General features: G+C 38.6%; 1 protein-coding gene and 1 long non-coding RNA gene across 3 annotated transcripts; both read left to right on the top strand.

The window, feature by feature from the left end:
• The first annotated feature begins 381 nt into the window (after nucleotides 1–381).
• LOC148100178 (uncharacterized) lies at nucleotides 382–11,244 on the top strand. The gene is made up of 7 exons (XR_015719838.1): nucleotides 382–522; nucleotides 2,439–2,470; nucleotides 3,422–3,453; nucleotides 4,366–4,392; nucleotides 6,895–6,925; nucleotides 8,699–8,725; nucleotides 10,286–11,244. It is a non-coding gene; the product is annotated as an uncharacterized LOC148100178 (long non-coding RNA).
• An 8,778-nt stretch (nucleotides 11,245–20,022) lies between these two features.
• LOC148100177 (uncharacterized) lies at nucleotides 20,023–22,355 on the top strand. Of its 2 annotated transcripts, none has more exons than XM_087848996.1 (4): nucleotides 20,023–20,593; nucleotides 20,780–20,916; nucleotides 21,087–21,224; nucleotides 21,343–22,355. In XM_087848996.1, exon 4 carries the CDS (start codon nucleotides 21,504–21,506, stop codon nucleotides 22,290–22,292), a length of 789 nt encoding a protein of 262 aa, XP_087705122.1. In that variant the 5' UTR covers nucleotides 20,023–20,593; nucleotides 20,780–20,916; nucleotides 21,087–21,224; nucleotides 21,343–21,503; the 3' UTR covers nucleotides 22,293–22,355. The 2 variants fall into 2 exon arrangements, with proteins under 2 accessions (XP_087705122.1, XP_087705121.1); XM_087848995.1 differs by having other exon boundaries at nucleotides 21,002–21,224.
• The last annotated feature ends 1,941 nt before the right edge of the window (nucleotides 22,356–24,296 follow it).

Raw genomic sequence — 24,296 nt, 5'->3', positions numbered from 1 at the left:
ACATGGGTCTGCAAGCCGAAGGTCATGGGTTCAATCCCACCTGGGTCAACATGTTTTTTCCCCTACAAATTAATACACTATCACACACCAGTAATTCATATTCATCATTTATTATAATTCTGCAAACTTGTATCATTTTACCAGCTTTTCTAATATGGACCTCACATTCTTGTTAACACTCCATGGCACAAATACTGTTCCCTTTAGGCTCTGTGTATGTGTGTGTGTATCAATATTTCTCCCATTTTAAAGTATTACTCCTCCATAATTGTATTTCTGTTAAATCAAAGTACTTTTACTACAGCTTAGTACTTCTGCTCAATCATAGCATTTTTGTAAAATCATAGTATTCCTGCTTTTTATAGTATTTCTGCTAAATTATAGTATTTCTGCTTTTTACAGTATTTCTGCTTTTTATAGTATTTCTGCAATAATGGAATTTCCTACTACCCGTGAACGCCTCATTTTTTACCTGACTGGCTGACATCCGCCTCTCTGCACACTTCGTTGAGTCCGCTCTCGGTGAGTGCTGTTCCTCTCCTCTCCTAAATGTCTATACTCTGTTTGCGCGATTTAAGCAGTTCTTGTTAGTGATTTATAAAGCCAGCCGAGTTATAACTCATATTAAAGTAACACAATGGTTGCTTTTTAGTGAAAAATTGTCATTTTTGTATGTAAAAGCAGTGTTTGATGAGCTAACGCTAACAACCCAATGCTAACGCCTAGCGCTCTTATGAGCCCAGTGTGAAATGAAGATAATTCATTTGACTGTAAACCACGGTTATTGTATTGTTTTATTAATTACATTTGGTGTGTTCGTGTTTTTCAGTCTGTTAAATAAGGTGCAGTTAGCTCTCTTCACAAATCAGTTGGTTAAAACCGCCTCATTCTTTAGGCTGTAACGTTTTTAACGACCCCCATAGATTCAGTTTTAGCTGTCGGCAAGATCAAAGGAGCCATTTTACGCCTCTGACCGAACACGGGAGAAAAAGAGTCACATTTGTCCAGGTCTTGTGGGTTAATTAAGAGAAAGGAGGGAGGAAGAAACTGACGATTAAACATAAGCTATGTCCCCACATACAGGGGTATTTTTGAAAACTGAGATTTTTCCGTTTTTGGTTTTAAAAGAATAATCCCGTCCACACATAAATGCAGGAAAACGCTGCCAGCAACATGCCAAAGCAACAGATGGCGATATATTCCTAACCGTGTAGAAATGTTGGCCAATCAGAAGTCTAGAAGCCTCAGTGGGAAATAGCAAACAAAGATGGGGCATAAAAGCAGAACCGAGTCATATGTGAGGGGGGACAGTAACTGTGTGTGTATATGTAAGCATTTAAACACTGCAGAGAGTACAATTAACAGTAACAGTATTGTAGAAATGCATTTCACCGAAACAATAACGTGGCGCACGGTGTGACGTCAAAAAAGGCGCTGCGTTTTCTCTGTTTTCCTGTCCACACATAAATGCAAAAATGGAGTTTTCGAAAATATCCTGGCAAGCGTTTTTAGAAATCTCCATTTTCAGTCACCGAAAACGCCGTTTAAGTGTGGACGAAAGGTGCAAACGCATAGAAAAATTTCCGTTTTCAAAAGTACCTGTGTACATGTGAACATAGCCCAAGAATATTAAGAACTTCTAAACAGGAGACTTTAGGGCGATCGTGGCTCAAGAGTTGGGAGTTCGCCTTGTAATCGGAAGGTTGCCGGTTCGAGCCCCGGCTTGGACAGTCTCGGTCGTTGTGTCCTTGGGCAAGACACTTCACCCGTTGCCTACTGGTGGTGGTCAGAGGGCCCGGTGGCGCCAGTGTCCGGCAGCCTCGCCTCTGTCAGTGCGCCCCAGGGTGGCTGTGGCTACAATGTAGCTTGCCATCACCAGTGTGTGAATGGGTGGATGACTGGATATGTAAAGCGCTTTGGGGTCCTTAGGGACTAGTAAAGCGCTATATAAATACAGGCCATTTACCATTTTAATTTTTAAGAACTGTTTAACGAAGGCTTGTTTGTGCCAACCTAAATCTGCAGCACAGTTTAAATTCTCACTTTGTGGAAAATTAATGAAATAAACAACAGCCCACCCTCACATAAATAAAATATGGCAGTATATTATTATTAGTATGGTACATAGATATTTATTTTAAAACTACAGCATATTTAATGATACTATGTGCAGTTGATAATATTTTAGGAAGTAGAATTTGAATGCAGACCACCTCAAATATTAAAGCCTTAAAAATATATCGTGCAGTTTTTCATGTAAAGGTGTTATTGCAATCTTAAATGAGATGTAGACCAAAGAAAACAGAGGAGAGTTGTTGTTTGTATTCCAGCTGTAGTAAACAAAGAAGTTTAGTGAATCTTTTTGACAAAAGAGAGTGATGCAGTATTGATGCTAATTTGAGTTTTCTGATCCAGTATTTTTGTCTTTTGTTACACAGAGTGAAATAGAAGCTTGGTTTTGCTTGTGCTGGTAAGTAAACAGTGATTGTAACTGAAGCAATATGAAATTGGGATTGTGTAACATGTTTAGCAATTTACATACAATAGTTTGGCTTTTTGTGATATCTTGCCATTTGCTCATGGGCAAAAACACATTTAGGATTTATAAGCAGTAAAGCCCCCCCACTAGACCTCTGAGTGTCCCTAAAAATGTCCCTGAAGTTTAATAGGCCATTTATGTCTAATTTTAATTTTAAAGGCTTATCAAAGCATTTCTGTAGTAATGTTTTTATTACACATGTTAAGGCCATTTGAGACTGCAATTAAATTTTGCCCTCTTTAGACTAAAGTGAGTTCATTTTGTCTGAGGTACAGTGCTGGGAAAAGTCTTTCTTCCTTGCAGATTTATTTTGTTCATGCTTTTTTGTCACATGTTTCAAATCATCTAACAGGGATGATATGAATAAATACAAAAAAGCATTTTTAAAGTGATGATTTCACGTATGAAGCAGAGAAAACCAAACCAGAGCTATCTGTTCTAATGTGAGAACATGCTGGTCTCTAATACCCAGCTGTGGAAGCCCTAATAGCAAGAACTACCATCAAGCATTTATAGTATCAAGTGTCATTTGTGATTGTTGCATGCTTTGAAACTGTGATGTTATCATTTGATCAAGTGTGCAGTGCAAGCAAATCATTGCTTGTGGTATCTGCTGTGTTATGTAATAGCACCAAAGTATTAGAGCTTTACGTTAATGAGGAATTTTTGTGGCTTATTGCAGATGGATAAAACAACACATCACTTTAGTAAAGACAGAAATCTTTAATAAAGTGCAGAAAGAGAAGATGGGGTGTTTATAGTAAAGCTGTTGTAAACAAAGAATTTAACAGATTTTTTTTTCACTACAGATTGTGATGCAGTATTGACTCTGATGCTGATTTCAGTTGTCTGATTCTGTGTTTTTGTTCTTTTGTTACACAGAGTGAAACAGAACTTTGGTTTTGCCTTTGCTGGTAAGTAAGCAGCAATTGTAACTGCAGTAATATGACATTGTCACTGTGTAACATGTTTAGCAACTTACCTAACGTAGTTTGGTTTTTGTGACATTACCATTTACCCATGGGCAAAAACAAATGGTCAGAATTTATACCTTGTAGCAGCAAAGGCCCCACACATGATCTCTGACTGTCCCTGAAGTTTAACAGGCCATTTATGTCTGATTTTTATGTTTGAACACGAACAACTGTTTTTATACAGTTGTTCGTGTTCTGTGTGTAATTTATATACACTAAGTTTAAATTAGTTTCTTAATAATTTGCTTGATACAATGTGTTTGAAAATTATATATAAAAGGGAAATATTGCAAAATACAAAAAGATTCCTGCCAACAGGTACAATGGAAGGACTTTTTATTATAATTTTTAAGAAATTGTAATTGTAAAAATGGTGTGCCACTGTTGTTACTATGACATGTCAAAATTTACATGTATTTTAGGATTTCAATATTCAGATCAGAACTAAAACCTGATGAGGTTTTCCGTTGATTCTATTTTTTTTTTTTTTAAATGGTATTCAACATTTTTAATCTGAAATGAGGTTAACAGTTGTGTTTTTTTTCACACTTTATTAAGCACTGACTTGTGATAGAAAATGATGGAGCTAAAAAGCCCTAATCTGTACCAACAAATACTGGTGCCTCTTCTTTGCACTTCTGTAGTATGCATGCCTTTATTACACATGTTATCGCCATGTGAGACTATGTAACTAAAGTTTGTCCTCTTTAGACTACAGTGAGTTCATAAAGGCTTGAAGAAATTGAGGATTTTACTAGTTATTTAATGTCACAGTAAATTGGATTGTGTGTGAAGAGGTTCAACAGTCTAAGTCATTAAACAGTGATCTGATGTGTTGTTTCCTTTCTCTAGGATACTGATCTGATCGTCTCAAGTCTGGTAAGTAAAGGTTTTGTCTGCGGTACAGTGCTGAGAAAGGTCTTTCTTCCTTGCAGATTTATTTTGTTTATGCTTTTTTCACATGTTTCAAATCATCTAACAAGGATGACCTGGATAAATACAAAAAGCAGTTTTAAAGTGATGATTTCATTTTTGAACCAGAACAACCTGGTCTAATGTAAAAACATGTTGGTCTCTAATACCCAGCTGTGGATGCCCTGATAGCAACAATTACCATCAAGCATTTACAGTAACTGGTAATGACTGGGGGATTTTGGTCCACTATAATTTCAGAATTGTCTTAATTGGATCCAAACAGGACAGGCAAAAAAAGAAAAGGAAAAAGTCGTAATTAAGGCCCAATATAGGGTTTTCAAGTCATACCAAGTATCTTAATTTCATTAAAGTCCAGACTGATTAGTTTACACCAAGAGTTTTGTTTCATTCATTCAATTGGACTTGCTTGTGTGCTTCAGATCAATTTCCTGCTGCAAATCCTAAGTGTGATTAAACTTAAGCCCAGGACCTGATGAGTTGATGGTCCTGAAGGTCCTGAAGTAGTAAAGGAACTCTGGGACATCACAGTAACAGCACCATGTTTGACTTTAATGCTGGTGTTTTTCTCTCACTATAGATGATTCAGGTTAGTGCAGTTAGTCAGCACAGCTCTTGGTTATCATCGAGGTATTATTAGGCAACTTGTTTTTGCCTGTTCAGCTACAACATCTGTGAGGGTTTTTGTTTCTGGGGTCTCCAAATCCTTAGAAATCTCTTAGTAAACCTTTACAGAACTATATCTGTTTGTTTCACATTAGAGCAGCTCACGGCTAGCAGTTTAGGGACAATTAAATATTCACATAGGGCAGGGGTCTCAAACTCCACTCTTCAAGGGCCGGTGTCCTGAAGCTTTTCCACGTGTCCCTGTTACAAAACACCTGAATAACATTTGTAGGTCATTAGTAAGAGTATAGAATTTGACTGTATGCTGAAGTGGCATCCCCTAAGACTACTAAAATTTAAGTAATTTAAGTGTTTGGAAAAATGTACTTCTAAAAGTACTTTCATTACATCATGTTCATTCACTCATGAGCTGCTATAACATGAATCAAATGGCTGAATTACCACCTCAGCATGTAGTCAAGTTCTGTAGAGTTTTGCTAATGACCTACTAATGTTATTCAGGTGTGTTGCAACAGGGACACAGAAATGTTTCTGGACACCAGGCCTTAAGGACCAGAGTTTGAGACCACTGGTGATAGGGCATTGTGGATTTCAAAAGCTTTTTCCCTTAAATCACTGCCTGAAAACTGCTTTTTGTAATTTGTCATAATGACTTGCAAAATATAGGTGGGATGAAAACATAAACATAAGAAATTTTATAGTGGCCTGATATTTTTATCAAGACTGTTTTTTGTTTTTTTTTAATAATCCTGCCCTAATTTACAAAAGATGAACTGTGTCTGAAAGTCATGTTTGTTTGTTTGTTTGTTTGTTTAAGAAATGTGGGAATCTCCAGCAAAGACCTTACATGCAACAGCTCAGATACAGCACTCATTTCTGTTCTTTTTATCATGAAATGATCTACAAAGAAATTATCATCATACTAAATTTTGCTAATTAGGCCTTAATATCAGCTATGATAAGTTTATCATAGATTTAGGGGAGTGCTTATTGCTGTGTATCAAACATGCCCCAAATGTCACTGAAATATGTAGAAACTGCTGCGTAGAAACTAGCTGTCTCCAAATCTCTCATTTTGCCAAAATTCATACAGAGTAAATTGTTTTATGTTTTATGTTAACGGAACCCCAGATATTATGATATACTGTTGTCCCAAGCAAGTACACACAGACACAGGGATTTGAGAATTTTGGGGATTAAGGCACGTTTTTTGTGGGATAAATGTAAGTTGAGTGGATCTGAAGTGTTTAAAGCAGGTGGCCTGAAACTGTCTGCTCTAACCTCAGTGTGTTGGTTTTGTTGGACCATATAATATTTACAGTAAGTTATTGTAGCAGCACATCTTGGTGTAAGTTTATAGACTCTGTTTGTTTTTATTGTGTTAATAGAATTTGAATGCAGGCCACCTCAAATGTTAAAACCTACAAACATTCCATACAAGCTATCATTTGTGATTGTTGCCTACTTTTAAATTGTGACATCACCATTTAATAAAGTGTGCAGTGCCAGGTGTAGCAAATCATTGGTTACAATATCTACTCTCTTATGTAACTGAACCTAAATTGTGGAGCATTACATGACTCAGAAACTTGTGTGGCTTATTGCAAATGGATAAAACTACATATTACCTTTATGAAGATGATAATCTTTATTAGGGTGCGGAAAAAGAAAACAGAGGAGAGTTGTTGTTTGTATTCCAGCTGTGGTAAACAAAGAAGTTTCCAGAATGTTTTTGACTACAGAGAGTGATGCAATATTGACTCTAATGCTGATTGGAGTTATCTGAGCCTGTATTTTTGTTCTTTGTCTTTTGTTACACAGAGTGAACAGATCTTTGGTTTGGCCTTTGCTGGTAAGTAGACAGTAATGATAATGTTTAGTAATTTACTTACAGTAGTTTGGCTATTTGTGTTATCTTGCCATTCATTCATGGGCAAAGACAAATAGTCAGGATTTAGAATCTGTAGCAGCAAAGCCCCCACACAGGACCACTGACTGCCCCTGAAAATGTCAATGAAGTTTAATAGCCCATTAATGTCTGATTTTAATTTTTGATGGCTTATCAAGTCCAAACATAGTTAAATGTCAGAGATATCTTTATGCAGTTGTTCGATTTCTCCTTATGTTTGTGGATTCAAGTGTGAGTATAGGTGGTACCTTAAACACTTAAGAGCACCACAGCTATCGATTTTTATTTTCTCTCTCATTCCACTTATAAATTAGCCAAAAAAGTCAAAACACTAGAAGTATTTTGCCTGAGTGACGTTCACACTGCAGGCGAAAGCGCATCAAATCAGATTTTTTTTGTCATGTTGGTATCAGTAATGGTATCATGGTATGAAAGTGTGAACGGCACAAATCCGATAATTTAAAATCCGATCTGGGTCACTTTCGTATGTGGTACTGAATCCGAGACATATCCGATGTTTTAGAAAGCGACTGCTGTTTGATGGTCATGTCGCATTAAATCCGTCTTTTACGTCACTGACAGAAGACAGACGCCAATTATCAGCACCAGAGAAGCGCCTGAGAAGACATTGCGAACGCTTCCTGGCCATCCATTGTAGATGTCAGTGAAACTGTTGGGAAGACAACGTGAACATTTTATTTGTTCTGTATAATCTGCAGATTCTGACAGAAATCTGCAACACCGCTCCTCTAAAACAGCAATAAGGATAATTATTAGGTTATTTACATTATTATGTAAATAACAAAATAACTTAAAGCAAAAATTGGGAAACGTAAAGTCCGAAACAAGTCTTTATATTAACGACCATCAGTCAAACATACTGTTGCTCTGGGTCTAAACAGAGCGCGTTGTGTGTGACGTCTTCTTTTGCGCATGCGGGCCGCTTTGAGCGCTCACACTAGAGCGCGTTTGCTGTCGCATTTTATTTGTAGTGTGAACGAGCAGACAAAAAAATTGGATTTGATCAAAAAATCGGAATTGAGCATTAAGACCTGCAGTGTGAACGTAGCCTATAAATGATAGCTTAAACACTTAAGCAATAATAAAATGTAAGAGAAGTACAGTTGTGAGTAGGTATATTAAAGCCAATGTTTTAAAATTAAATATAAATGTTGCCAAAAAGGGATATACTGCAAAACACATAAATATTGCTAGCAACAAATACAATGGAATGACCTTTTAGTGTAATATTTTAAGAAATTTTCATTAAAAAAAAATGGTGCGCTACTGTTGTTGTTGTGGTTTTCTGTTGCTTCTGATTTAAATGATTAATTTGTATTCAACATTTTTAATCTGAAATTAGATTAAAAGTTGTCGTTCTTCACATTTTATTAGAGCTGACTTATGATAGAAAATGTTGGAGCCACAAAGCTTCTGTGTACGAAATATTTGGTATATCCTGCATTTGTGCCGACAAATATTGGTGCCTATTCTTTGCAATTCTGTAGTATGAATGTTTTTATTAAACATGTTAAAGCCATCTGAGACTCTGCAATTAAATTGTGCCCTCTTTAGACTACAGTGAGTTCATAAAGGCATGAAGAAATTGAGGATTTGACTAGTTATTTAATGTCACAGTAAATTGGATTGTGTGTGAAGAGGCTCAACGGTTTGAATCATTAAACAGTGATCTGATGTTTTGTTTCCTTTCTCTAGGCAACTGATCTGATCGTCTCAAGTCTGGTAAGTATAGGTTTTGTCTGAGGTACAGTGCTGGGAAAAGTCTTTCTTCCTTGCAGATTATTTTTTTCATGCTTTTTTGTCACGTTTCAAATCATCTAACAAGGATGACCTGGATAAATACAAAAAAAGCAGTTTTAAAGTGATGATTTCATGTTTGAAGAAGAGAAAACCAAACCAGAGCTATCTGTTCTCTAATACCCAGCTGTGAAAGCCCTGATAGCAACAACTACCATCAAGCATTTATAGTAACTAGTAATGACTGATTTACATCACTGGGGGATTTTGGTCCACTTTAATTTCAGTTGTCTTAATTAAGGTCCAAAATAGTGTTTTGAAATCTTTTCAAGGATCTCAATTTCATTAAAGTTGAGACTCTGGTTAGTCTACACCAAGACATTCAGTTGGACTTGCTTGTGTGCTTCAGATCAATTTCCTGCTGCAAATCCCAAGTGTGATTAAACTTAAGCCCAGGACCTGATGAGTTGATGTAGGTCCTGAAGTAGTAAGGGAACTCTGGACAATCACAGTAACAGCACCATGTTTGACTTTAATGCTGGTGTTTTTCTGAAATATTTCTCTCACTTTAGAAGATTCAGTTTAGTACCGTGAGTCCGCACAGCTCTTGCTGATCATCAAGATGTTTTTAGGCAAATGTGAGAAAGTTTTTGTTCTTTTTGGCCAGTCTATAAATAATTTTGAGTTTAATGGATATAAAGTGTTTAAAGCAGGAGGCCTGAAACTGTCTGCTGTAACCTCAGTGTGCGGGTTTATTTGGACCATATAATATTTACAGTAAGTTACTGTAGCAGCACGTCTTGGTTTGAGTTTATAGACTTAGTTTATTGTTTTAATAGAACGTAAAAATGTCCTTATAACAGTTCCACCATCATTTGTTAAACATTGTCATTCTGTTCAGTCCAATAATTTACTGTAGAACTCTTTACTATTTAAAGCCCTACATGTACTGTATTTTTGAAATTATAAGGCATAATGTCAATAAACAAGTCTGTTTTTAAGGCACATTAAGCCAAACAAAACAGTCAGATAAGTCAAACTTTATTCAAGTCATTCACAAACAACTCTCAACACTGTTCAGTTGTAACACATAAAATACAGAACATTACACTCACTTCTTCAGTTCATTCCTCATCCACAAATCCATCAAACTCTTCATTGGTTGATCAGTTTGAAATCTGCTTCATAAGCATGTCTCTTAGCACGTGCCAGGTCCTTGTACACACACCATAATGTTATGTTGAAGCACCGTACAAATTACTCCGCGAGGGTCCTGACTATGGAAGCCATAATGCTCTGACAATACATCAAGCGGCGCAGCTTTGTAGCTTACAGAAGTCTTACTAAAATATTTGACAGAATTTTGAGCGCTGTGTACCACAGAAATCCCGTTCGAGGTCAGTAAGCACAACCAGAATCGATACACTAAGCACATTGTGTATTTTTGAGAAAATGACAGGATTTTAGGTGTGCCATATAGTCTGAAGAATATAAATACAAGCATATTGGAAATACGACTAATTCCAGGCCTTTTGTGTCTTACAGGTGACCTGCTGCAGAAGATCCTCTCTCTCTATCATTATAAGCAATTCTGTCTATCCTATCACTCTCCCGACTCTATCTAATTTGACAGCCATTCCATCTTGTATCCCTCTATCTCTACTGCTCTATCTAATTTGAGAATCCAAGTTTTGAGAATCCAAGTTTTCAGAAATCCAAGTTATCAGTACTTGATCTATCTGTTACAGAATTCTGAGAGATCTCTGCTCTTACTGCTCCTTCTTTCCTGTCATTAAACTCTCACATTCAGTCATTTTGCTGGAAATTACAAGTAGAAAGTTGAATATACAGTAGTAGAATTACAGTAGAACTTATAGTAGAAACTACTTACACAGCCCTACATTAGTCATTTTAATTTTGCATTAGACTTTGGAATTAACACTGCTAGTTTGGCTTACTTTGATCAATTATATAAAATATCACCTTTTTAAAAGTTTAGTTGTAATAAGACAATCTGGTTATTTTGTAATACATACATTCAGATAAATAATAAATTAGATCCAAATACATTTTTCTAGTCTGTTTCATTGGCTATAACATTTGACTGCAACTTTATAGTATTATTATTTAAGGACAAACCCATTTTGTCACTCAGTGTAAGTATTCAGTTAGTATTGTCATCGAGAAGCGCCTGAGGACCCAGACTTCCTGTTTCCTGACTGCTGCAGAACATCCAGCTGAAGAATCCTCATCGCCAGTCATCTTATCACCACACCACCAAAGCTCCATATATTTGATTTAAATTTTAGATATCTGAAAGATTTACATAAACTCCCCTAAGAGCTAAGACTTTTATTATAGCCTGTTGATTGTTGAGATTTATTCTGCATATCATTTTACAGAAGTTGTATTTATTTACCAGTCTGGTTAAAAATATATAAGAAGTAAAATTATACCGTTTCTAAAAGAGCTACAATAAAACGGACCAAATTGTTTCCAGAGAACATTGAATTTCCTTTATTTTGAGTTTGGAGTACAAATCAGCTTTTTAACATCTATTTCTATATTCATAAAAAACATTTTAAAGTAGTTTAATAGTACATTTCTCAGATTTAACAGTAACTTGAGGAGTTATACGTTTTTCTGTGTTTCAAGGTTGAGTTTTGTTTACATTTGTGTATAACCACATATAAGCTCCAGGTTGTACTTCAGCAAAATGCCAAGAAAAGGTCAAAGGTCACAGTCCCAGAAGCTTAGACGTCAGAAGGAGAAAGAACAGGTGAATGTTTCTCAGAGCAGTGAGCAGGTAAAGGTGTGTGTTTCAACTTTTCCCAGCACAGAAGTGCAGAGCAGTGTTCAGACAGCCACAGTGTCTTATGCAGATGTGGTAAAGAGAGGTGTTCCCTCAGTGTCTGTCTCAAAGCCTGAAGTTATGCAGGTAATCCATATTGAACCCCAGGTAATTGTACAAACACAGCATGATGGAGAGACAGCCACAGTGTCTTATGCAAATGTGGTAAAGAGAGGTGTTCCCTCAGTGTCTGTCCCAGAGCCTGAAGTTATGCAGGTAATCCATATTGAACCCCAGGTAACTGTACAAACACAGCATGATGGTCCAGGACCGTCTCATGTAGAAGTTACAAACACTGAAAGTCATCCACAAGTGAGTAGTATCTGTGCATCCCGAAGCCAGGCCTCTCCTAAGTATGGAAAGTACCGGAATCAGCAATGCATGGCGAACAGTTTGATTTTCCTGTCATTCTTACACGAGGATGAATTCATTACCAAAGCAGATCTTAACCGTGTGTTGGACAAAGGCCATGCAGTGTACTCAGATGCCAGAAAGAGGTTTGTGAACAGCGTGTTTCTAGCCTGTGATGAGCTTCCCTCAGTGGTCACCAGCCGCAGACGCGAGTATCAAGTGGATATGTCTCAGTTTGCTCGTTATGGCACATTCGATGGTACAGATCATCTTCCGAGTCTTGAACAGGGACTACAGTGTTTGGTTTCAGACATTCGCTACGCTTTGCTAGTCATGGGAGGAACAGTCATCGCAGTTTGCAGGCTGACTTCTGGTGAATATGCATATTTTGACCCTCACCCACGTAAGTCTACAGGAATGCCATTGTTGCTAAGTGTAAGTGGTGGAACTGCAGTTATGTTGAAATTTGCACGTCTTAATGACATGATTGACAGGATCAAACGTTTGTACCGAATGTTTAGCATCGCACCAACCTGCACCTATGAGCTACAGCCCATCGAGTTTCACAGTGAAAACGCTGCTGACAAAAGAGATGCTAATCAAACATCCGAATACAGACAAACAGCTACAAGTGCACCAGCACCAGCGTTAAATGAACGTGTTCATGAATTAAAGTCCGAAATATACACTAAGCAGACACGGAAACCTGTGACCAAAGATTTAACCAGTGAAGTAATGTCAACCAGAGCTGATTCTTCAAATGAGACAGCTGCTCCTGGAAAAAACCATCATCCTTCTGATTATTTTGAAAAGGAAACCTCTGCATCTTCTGTGAGAGAAACTCCGGTAACACCAGATTCTGTTCCTCAGAATGATTCAAGCACTGCCTCCTGTTCAACTAAGATAACAGAGGAACTCTCAGATAAACTGCTGAAACGTAATAAACAGGAAAGGCAAAAAATGAGGAGAAGATTATTGACCCAACAAAAAGTACCACAACGAAAGGAAAATCAGAAGATGAAAGAAAGGCAGATGTACAGGTTTGATGAAAGCTTCAAGACAAAGAAAAAAAACTCAACTAGGAAGTCTAATGATCCTGATCACAGACAGAAAAGGAGTCTGTACAGAAATGAACTGTATAAATTAAATGCTACCTATAAGGAGAAACACAGAGAACATTTGAGAAAGATGTATAGAGAAAGTGCTAAAATTAGAGAGAGAAAAAGAGAATGTGTCATAAGGAAATATAAAGACAATCCCCTATTCAGAGAAAAGCAGAAGGAACGTATAACAAGAACCTATAGAGAGTCTCCCATATTCAGAGAAAAGCAGAAGGAACGTATAACAAGAACATATAGAGAGTCTCCTATATTCAGAGAAAAGCAGAAGGAACGTATAACAAGAATATATAGAGAGTCTCCTATAGTCAGAGAAAAGCAGAAGGAACGTATAACAAGAACATATAAAGAGTCTTCCATATTCAGAGAAAAGCAGAAGGAACGTATAACAAGAACATATAGAGAGTCTCCCATATTCAGAGAAAAGCAGAAGGAACGTATAACAAGAACATATAGAGAGTCTTCCATATTCAGAGATAAGCAGAAGGAACGTATAACAAGAGCATATAGAGAGTCTTCCATATTCAGAGAAAAGCAGAAGGAACGTATAACAAGAACATATAGAGAGTCTCCCATATTCAGAGATAAGCAGAAAGAGCGTATAAGAAGAACATACAGAACTTGTGCTGGATTCAGAGAAAAACATAAAGCTTACATGAGGACATATGTATATAACCTATATAAAGAAAGCGAAGAATTTAAAAAGAAAAAACGATCTTACATGACTAAGCGTTATGGAGAAGAGAAACAATTTCAGCAACAACACAAGGACAACATGAGAGAACGAATGAGAGTAAAATATTGGAACGGTTTTTCTTTCAGACAGATGCATAATGTCAGATGTGCAATGAACATAAAACGAAAATATCGCCAGATGCATCGACCAGCTGAGAGTTTACAGTGTCATCCAGATAACACTTTAATGAATGAGGCCATATCTCGTTTCAGATCAAACATTAAGTCAGCACCATCTCATGTTTGTACTGTTTGTCTAAAAGCTTCTTTTCCTAATCAGGTGAAAATCTGCAAAAGAGAAAATTACTCAAAACACCAAACTGTAGCTCAGCAGTGTCTAACTGGTAAATTTGTTCATGTGTGTGATGAAGCATGTAATGATCACTGCAGCTTTCCTGTTGAGAGAAAAAAGGAGTATATCTGTCACACGTGTCACAGTTCCCTCAAAAGTGGATGCATGCCCAGGCTTGCTGCTGTCAATGGTTTAGAACTGCAGGATATTCCAGCTGAACTGTGTGAGCTCAACATTCTGGAGAGACATCTGATTGCCAAATGCATACCATTTGCTAAGATTATTCCACTTCCAAAGGGCAGACAGAGACTCATACGTGGTAATGTGGTGTGTGTACCATCTGAAGTCCAACAAACAGTTGAATGTTTACCCAGACTCAGAAGCCATTCACAGATAATGAGGGTGAAATTGAAAAGACGACTGTGCTACAAAGGCCATCAGCTGTTCCAGACTGTCACCTGGTCTAAACTCATTGAAGCTCTGCGTAAACTCAAACAGATTCACCCACAGTACACAGATATTGTTATCAGAGATGATGCATTGCTTTGTGATCCAACATTACCTGATGATGACAGCAGTGATGAAGCCAGCATGGGAAGTGATGATTATGATGAAGCAGATTTAATGGAAATTGACAACTATGAAAAAGATGCCCTTTTGTGCGAAAGTGAGTCTGAAAGTGAACAAGATATTAATATGCAATCCTGTGATCAACAACCAGAGGAAATCAATCCAGAGGAACCAGAAAGTGATTTGAACAATGGAGGTTTTGCTCTAGAAAGTTGTCTGCAGCCTGTAGACATTTCAGAAGAGATTCTCTGTTTCACTGATAACACATATTGTGTGGCTCCTGCAGAAAGAAACAATCCTGTTAGCTTCTTCAGAACTCCTCATTTGGAAGCCATGGCATTTCCTGTGCAGTTTCCTACTGGTCAGAATACACTGGATGAAAAGAGACGTCTCAAGCTCACACCGAGTGCTTACTTCAAGTCAAGGCTTTTCAACATTGATGCAAGATTTGCTAAAGATACAAATTACCTTTTTTTCTCACAGTTTGTCACTGAAATACACTTGGCTAATTCCAGCATGACAATACAGCTAAGGAAAGGTAAAACTATGACGAAAGATGGACGCAAAATCACATCAGGAATGTTACAAAGTAAGACAGAAGTAGAGAAGCTGGTAAGAAATAAAGATGCAATCAGATTTATGCAGCCACTCAGAGGAACTCCAGCTTACTGGCAGAAAACTACCAAAGATCTATTCAGTATGGTTCGTCAAATAGGAACACCTCAGTTCTTTGTCACTTTCTCTGCTGCTGAGATGAGATGGCCTGAAGTGACTCAAGCAATAAAGAGACAGCAAGGTGAAGAGGTTGATTTTGAAGCCCTGGACTGGTCAGAAAAGTGTGAAATTCTAAGATCAAATCCAGTAACCACCATGCGAATGTTTGATAAACGTGTTGAGGCTTTGTTCAGAGATTTGCTTTTTTCTCCTGCACAGCCCCTTGGTGAAATCATTGATTACTTTTACAGAGTTGAGTTCCAGCACAGAGGTAGTCCACATATACACATGTTGCTGTGGATTCAAGAAAAGGTAGAAGTAGATGTGGATGATGACCAAACTGTATGTGACTTTGTGGACAGATACATCTCAGGTCAACTCCCTGATCCAGAAAAACAACCTGAACTGCACAAAAAAGTCAGTGAACTACAAAAGCACAGCAAAAACCACACAAAAACATGCTTTAAGAGTGTAAACTCTGGTTGTAGATTTGGGTTTCCAAAACCACCAGCCACAAGAACAATGATTGTGAGACAAGATGAGGATTCAGACACTGAAGCAGCAAAAGCCAAACTCAGACCTTTGTTGAACCTGCTGAAGGAACCTGAAGCTGCTTCTCTCACCATAGAGCAGATTCTGTCACGATGCAACTTGACAATGAATGAGTATGAACAATGCCTCCAAGACATAAACAAGAAAACAGCTCTTATTCTGAAACGTGACCCAAAGGACTGTTGGATCAACAATTACAACCCAGACCTGCTTGAAGCCTGGAACTCTAATTTAGATGTCTCATTAATTTTGAATGCCTATTCATGTATAGAATACCTCTGTAAATATATAACGAAGAAAGAATCTGGCCTCTCTGAATACCTGAAGACAGTTATTGATAACTCTGCAAAGAACACGGTCAATGAATGTGACGAAATGAGAGCTGTGATGCAGGCTTACTCAAAAAAGAGAGAAATCAGCGCACAGGAGTGTGTGACTCGAGTCTGTGGCCTAAAAATGAAAAAATGTTCCCGCAGTGTTGTATTTGTACCAACAGATGATAACCCAGTAAAAATGAGTCGCCCGATGAGCTACCTGGAAAGCACAACACATGACAGTTGTAATATTTGGATGACAAGTTTGAGTGATAAATACAAATGCAGACCTGAGACACCAGAATATGAGGAAATGTCACTGGCTGATTTTGCTGCCTTGTGCAGGTTGGTGAGTGGTCCAAATGAAGGAAAAGATGTGCTTCCTCTTCTGAACCAGCTTGGATTTGTACAAAGGCGAAAGAATGATAAACCAGCTATAATCAGATATTACCACTGCTCACAAGAAAAAGATCCTGAGCAATATTATAGTCGACTGTTGAGACTTTACCTTCCACACAGATCAGAGCAGGAACTGAAACCACAATGTTTCCAAACCTATCAGTCCTTCTACAACTCAGGTTGTGTACGACTTCCATGTTCAGACCACAGTGAGTCTGTGAAAAGGATTGTAAAGAGAAATAAAGACAAGTATGAGAAGAACTCTGAGGATATTGAGAGTGCACTGGAAGAGTTTGAACAAAATAGGGATGTTGTGATCGATGAATGGTGTAATCTGGCTCCTGAATCTGAAGTTGTGAGGCTGCAATGTGATGAGAATCTTCCTGAGAGACATTCTGATGATGAGAACGAACAGGAGAATGTTCCCGACTACAGTCGTCAGTCTGATGCTGTAACAGAGATCAGAGCCGTCAGAGAACAATCTGCAGTAGATCCAGCTGTGGTACGTGTAATGTATCAGAATCTGAACCAGAAGCAGGCCTGCGTGTTCTATGCCATAAGAGACTGGTGTATTCAGCGAGTTTGTGGTTTGAACCCAGATCCATTTTTCTTCTATATCAACGGTGGTGCAGGAACTGGAAAGTCACATCTGATTAAGTGTATTCACTCTGAAGCATCAAAGATCCTGAGCAGACTGCCTGCTAATGCAGAAGAAGCTGACATATCAAATCCAACTGTTTTACTGACTTCATTTACCGGTACAGCAGCTTTTTCTATCAATGGCTCTACATTACATTCTCTACTGAAACTACCCAGGAGTCTGAAACCACCCATTCAAGGACTTGGTAATCAACTGGATGAAGTCAGATCTGAGCTTATAAATGCTGAAATTATTGTTATTGATGAGATTTCAATGGTTTCAAAACCCCTTTTTGCTTATGTGGATGCAAGACTGAAACAAATCAAAGGCACTCAGAGACCTTTTGGTGGAATGTCAGTTTTAGCTGTTGGAGATTTTTACCAGCTGCCACCAGTGCGACAGTCTAAACCTCTCTGCGTTTACGATCCAGAACAGATTGACCTATGGCAGGAACATTTTCAGATGATCACTCTAACCGAGATCATGCGTCAGAAAGATGATGTTGCCTTTGCAGAGATGTTGAACAGGATTAGAGTCAAAGAAAAGACAGATGAGCTTTCTCAGTGCGACAGAGATTTGTTGTCACAGGCTGTGACTGCACCAGAAGAATGTCCAACTGAGGTCTTACACATTTATGCCACCAACAAGAATGTGGAATCCCATAACACAGATACCCTGAAGAAGCTTCATTCAAACATCATAATCATCACTGCAGACGATTTCCAGAAGGATAAATGTACAGGCAGAATGGCACGAAGAGACAAACCATTTACAGGTGGGCGAAATAATTTACCTGACACTCTGAACGTTGCTGAAGGAGCTCGAGTCATGCTGACCAGAAACTTGGACACACTAAACGGTTTGGTCAACGGTGCTTTTGGTATACTGGTAAAGGTGGTGAGATCTGAAAATGATGGACACATAATTAAACTGGGCCTCAGAATGGACAACCGGCAGCCTATGAGACTCAACCGCAGTTCTAATGCAGCATCTGATGATCTGGTTTACATTGAGAGAGCAGAGGAGAGTCTGAAGTTTAAAGGAGCGGTACGCAGACAGTTTCCTGTAAAGCTAGCATTCGCCTGCACAATTCACAAAACCCAGGGTCTTACAACACAGACAGCTGTAGTTTCAATGAAGAACATTTTTGAACCAGGTATGGCTTATGTTGCTCTCAGCAGGGTGACGTCTCTCAGTGGACTCTATTTGCAGGACTTGGATGAGAACAAGATTTATGCCAATCCCGAGGTAACTGCAGCGCTCCAAACCATGAGACAAGCAAGTGTTGAGGAAATGATGCCTCTTCTTCAGGTCAGAGAAACAGCCAGCAGACCTGACACTCTTACACTGATCCATCACAATACAGAGGGTTTGCCATCTCACATCAGTGACATCAAGAGTCATCATGAAATGTGTTTAGCAGATGTTTTGTGTCTCACTGAGTCTCACCTCCAAGGCTCCTTTGTTGCAGATAGTCTTCATTTGGACGGCTACACCATGTTCAAACGCAACAGACATGTGTCCTACACAAACTTTCCTCACATGGCCAGCAGAAGTGGTGGTGGAGTTGTTGTGTATTTGAGGAATCATTTTCAGGTTCAGGTAAAACAGTATCTGCATAATGTCACTGATCTTGAGTTTTTAGTGTTGAAGGTTCAGGCTCCATTCCCTGCGCTCATTGCTGTTGTGTACAGACCTCCAGACTACAGTTTGACACCATTCATGCAAAACCTCGTAAGTCTTTTAGATTCACTTGAAATAATGGACTGTCACCCAATAATTGTGTGTGGAGATTTTAATGAGAACCAGTTACAGAGTGGAAGAAAACAGATTCTGGAGCAGTTTCAGTCGAGAGGGTATTCACAGCTGATCACTTCTGCCACTACAGACAAGAACACCCTGCTTGACCTCATTTTTATTTCTCAGCCACAGCAGCGTCTCAATTCAGGTGTCCTGAGATCATATTACAGTTACCACAACCCTGTGTTTTGTGTCCTGTCCTTGAGCCAATCATGAAGTCGTCTGGTGAGTTTTGAAACAATCACAGATCATGTTTGTTACAGAGTTTACTGATTGTAGAGCATGTAAGAGATTTTTCATTGAAAAAAGTGTCTTCCCTACTCTGTCTGGCAGAAGACCCTTTCTTATTGCAATGTTATTAATCATTTCACCAAATCATGGCTGAACTTCATGCAGAGCAGAGAACATCTGCTATCATGCACCTCTGATCTGAAATGTGCTGCAACATTTATTAAACCAACATCATTTTTTTTATTCTCATGTTTTAAATGACTAAATCTTTTTACTGTGACGTATGTAGCTCAACAAATGAGATCTTCCCCTCCAAGGGCTTTAAAATATGAAATAGTAAATAAATAAATGCAGGTATTTATTATGAGTCACATGAATAAATACAGACAATTATATTTTCTTGATTATAGTAAATTTTGTAGAATCAAAAGTTTTTGAGAGGAATGAGTTTTTGCTTATCATGTTTTACAGGTAAAAAATGTCAAAAGTTTTAAACTATCTTTAGGCTACCAGAGATGTCTATAATGATACATTATGTAGAGAAAAACATTTGTACAGCTTACAGAATATGTATAAAAACTGATTGAGAAGTAAATGGATAGTTTTCTGAATGTTCCCGACTACAGTTTAACACCACCCACCCAGCTCAGCCCCCAAGTGTCTATGTAATGCTGGTATGGTGTGTGAGTTTGACTTGGCCTTTATCCGGGTGGGTTTGGGTTTGGGTGGATAAAGGCCAAGTCAGAATTCTCTGAGCAGCTGGAAAAAGCTGCTAATAAACAAAGACATCAGAAAGTGTGGGCTTTAGGTGTAGCCCCCGCTTTCTGACGCACTAATTAGACTTAGTAACCGACACCCCATACCAGCATTACATAGACACTTGGGGGCTGAGCTGGGTGGGTGGTGTTAAAAGCACTTGTTTTGTAGATATTTTTTTTCAGACAGGGCACAGTCTCCTTTGTGGCAAAACCTTCAAACTTCACCATCCTCAGCTGAAACAACAACATCTTAACACCATCTTCATGAACTGCTGAGCCAAACCTGATCCATCAGTGCTGGACTGCACAGATAACTACATGCCACAAGGAGACTGCTGTTTTATGAACTGCCATACCAGTGTGTCTTCAATGGAGAAGATGACACACCCATCACCTGACCTCCTGCCTGATCTGGAGACCATCATCATGCTGCCACACTACACACCTCTGAGACCATCAATTATGACTCATACTGAGGAAACTGTATTTCCTGTCAGAGATGCTCAGTGATCCTCAGAGCAGAGAGAGGTATGATTCTTTATCTTTGATAAAAAAAAAAATGTCGGTGCTTTTAATTCAATTAATTTATTTAAATCCTGTTTATTGCATAAATAATTCCACACTCAAATGATTATACTTGTTGACACTTTTTGAGTTTTAATTCACATTATGGATTACAAATCTATGCTTTTTCTACTCTGTCTCTCTGTGCAGGTACTGCTGTCTTCTGAGTTCTTCAGTGTCCCAACTGAGACATTCAAACCTCATTGCAGAGCTCATGTCTTTCCTCACCATCATGTGAGTGTGAGATTGCTCTGGATTCTGGTTATGTGGCCTGCAGCACCTATAAGGTATTTCAATATTGTTCATTGTATAACTTATTTGTAGTTTTTAGGCCTTAACACAAATAAAATGTTCCTTTTTTTGTATTTTTAGAACAAGCTCATCCAGTGTGCCTGCATTCCAGCTTCTTTGACTCTACGCAAGTGGACAGAGTATAAGTGTTTGACCACTCTTACAGACACCGACTTCTGTCAACTCACTTCTACTGATCAGGCACCTCACTCCAGGAAGACAGAGGGCTGCAAGCCTGTCATCATTTCCAGTGTGGCTTTGTATTCTTGGGGTAGCATCAGATTTTTCCCACAAATATTCAAAGGTAACACTTATTTTAAGCTTAGTTATTAAATCAAAAGTCTTCCCTTGTGTTATGTCTGTGAAGGTTCTCATGGTGTCTTTTGATGTAGTCTCCCTCTTCACTTGCATACCCACTACAGAGGCAGTGGAGACTGTCAGAAAACAACTACAACAACACAGCTCCTTGGAAGACAGGACTAACTTCACACCCGATCAGATTTGCACACTGTTAGACCTCTGCCTTACCACTACATATTTCAAATACAACAAGGGTTTCTATAGACAAAAACATGGCTGCACCATGGGCTCCCCCGTGTCACCTATTGTAGCCAACCTTTACATGGAGGAAGTGGAAAGAAAGGCTCTTGGCTCTTTTAAAGGGAGAGTACCTAGCCACTGGTACAGATATGTAGACGACACCTGGGTCAAAATCAAAACACAAGAAGTGGAATCCTTCACTGCGCACATTAACACCGCGGATAAAAACATCAAGTTCACCAGGGAAAACACAAAGGACGACTGTTTGCCTTTCCTGGACTGCGCTGTGCACATTGAAGAGAATGGCAACCTCAACATTGAAGTTTATCGGAAGCCCACACACACGGACCAGTACCTCCTCTTTGACTCCCATCACCCTCTGGAACACAAACTTGGAGTAATTAGGACCCTACCCCACCGGGCAGAACATGTTCCCCCTAAGCCTGAAGGGAAAAAGAAGGAACACACACATCTAAAGGAAGCACTCAAAACATGTGGCTATCCTAATTGGGCGTTTATAAAGTCAGCAAAGATGCACAGAAAAGAACATCAGACACCTGCAAGGGAGGATAAGAAAGACAGACGCAACAACATTGTCATCCCCTATGTAGCCGGTGTATCAGAGAAACTCAGGAGAGTTTTCTCCAAATACGACATCCCAGTGTACTTCAGATCCAGTAACACACTCAGACAGAAACTGGTTCACCCGAAAGACAAAACTCCTAATCACAAACTTAACAATGTGGTGTATGCTGTACAGCAGAGAGGAATGACCAGACCTCTACATTGGAGAGACCAAACAGCCACTTCACAAGCGCATGGCACAACATAGAAGAGCCACCTCCACAGGACAAGACTCAGCAGTTCATCTGCATCTTAAGGTCAAAAGTCACTCTTTCGAAGATGCCAATGTTCACATTTTGGACAGAGAGGACAGATGGTTTGAAAGAGGAGTGAAAGAAGCCATTTACGTCCACTGTGAGCGACCATCTTTGAACAGAGGCGTGGTTTACGACACCAACTGTCTGCCATCTATAATCCAGTTTTGAGATCCCTTCCCAGACACCTTAACGCCCACTCACATCCTGGGCCATCTGACCTCAGGAAATCACATGATAGGGTGGGGCCAGGTTTCACAATAAGCTCCCTGGCTGATTGGGACCCATACCCACTTTCACACCTTGGCTCATGTGATTAGGTAGAGGATCATCAGGGGGTCCTTTGTCCCTCTTTGGGGGGAAACTCCCACTGGGTTTAAATCTGGGACTCTCCACCATTGACCCTTAGAACTGAAGAAGCTTCTCGGATGAGAGGTGAAACGTCTTCAAGCAACTCAAAGAAGTCCAGACGCTTTTCTTTCCAAGCTCATTAGACTTCCCTTGTGTTAATTACATTTTATTTGTTGTTGTTTTCCTTTAGATTTATATGCAGTGATTGGATGTGGTGGAGCTTTGTTAACTGTGTGGAAAACACCTGTTTGTGATGATATTTACAATGAGGCTTTAAGGTGACAGTTTCCATGTTATTTCAATCCTTTTACTAAGCAAAAACATGTTTGCAATTAACATATTTTTTCAGTTTTGTCTTTTGGATTTATGGTTAACATTCCTCTGTGACAGCAAATACTAAACTGGTCCAAGTAACCAGCATATCATTGGTCAAAGGCAAAAAGGACCACATGTCACACTAGCAATGAATTTTTGACTGCGTTTGTGTTAGTATAGAGTAGGTCTAACAGTGGTTTTCCACATCTGCTCTAATATATATAGATAATGGGTCAGAAATATAAAGTCATTTTGAAAAGTTCATAAAGGTCACATGTGTTCCTCTTTATCATTTTATATCAGGTCACACTGCTGACTTGAGTTTTGATCAGAGTAGAACCATAACATTCATGCTAATGGTTCTACTGTTTACAGTTACTTTATGATGGATTTCACCCTGGTCACAGAACTATGTGAAAAGCTGTTAGAGGTAAAGTTAAGCCAATTAATACCTCATCATAAGTCACTCTCTAACACAGGGTAGCGATTATTTTTCACTGTAATTTATTCCAGAACAATGTTCTTTATTTGATTCTTTAAATATGCATATCAATTGTTCAGCTGTGTGACTCTCCACACCTGAAATATATCACAATGTGGACTTCATTTCGACAGTACTTTGTAGATTGGTACCATATTTATCATCAAATCATCTTGTGCATTTATTACCTAAATGTTGTTTGTGGGGTTTTTGTTTGTTTGTTTGTTTGTTTTTTTTGTTTTTTTGTTTTTTTTTTTGCAATTTTTACATTTCACCAGCTATGTAAACTCTGCAATTTTACCTTGGTTTTGTTCCACATCAGTTTATCTACTGCCTGGTATTCCTGTCTTCCTTCTCTCACCCCAACCGGTCGCAGCAGATGGCCGCCCCTCCCTGAGCCTGGTTCTGCCGGAGGTTTCTTCCTGTTAAAAGGGAGTTTTTCCTTCCCACTGTCGCCAAAGTGCTTGCTCATAGGGGGTCATATGATTGTTGGGTTTTTCTCTGTATCTATGAAGTGCCTTAAGGCGACTTTTGTTGTGATTTGGCACTATATAAATAAAATTGAATTGAATTGAATTGGTTTTCTTCCTTTTCGAATGTTTCTGCTAATTTTTCACAGTTAAACAAATAACTTTGAGGTTACTTCAGCGTTTTCAGCTGTTATCTGTTGACAGTTTTGCCTAATTATTACATTTCTGCAAAATTATTGCAGTTCTGGTAAGTTGTAATATTTCTGCCAAGTTATTAATTTTCTACTAAATTATATAATTTCTGCTAAGTTATGTTATTCTAAATTAATACATTTCTGCTA

The sequence above is a fragment of the Neolamprologus brichardi genome, chromosome 12 (assembly GCF_056152115.1).
Source record: "Neolamprologus brichardi isolate AB-2024 chromosome 12, ASM5615211v1, whole genome shotgun sequence".
Taxonomy (NCBI): domain Eukaryota; kingdom Metazoa; phylum Chordata; class Actinopteri; order Cichliformes; family Cichlidae; genus Neolamprologus; species Neolamprologus brichardi.
The sequence above is the reverse complement of the archived record's forward strand: the minus strand, read 5'-3'. Positions and strand labels throughout refer to the sequence as shown.

Excerpts from the sequence above, each read along its gene's own strand:
- LOC148100177 (XM_087848996.1), top strand. The coding sequence starts at position 21,504 with ATGGGCTCCCCCGTGTCACCTATTGTAGCCAACCTTTACATGGAGGAA.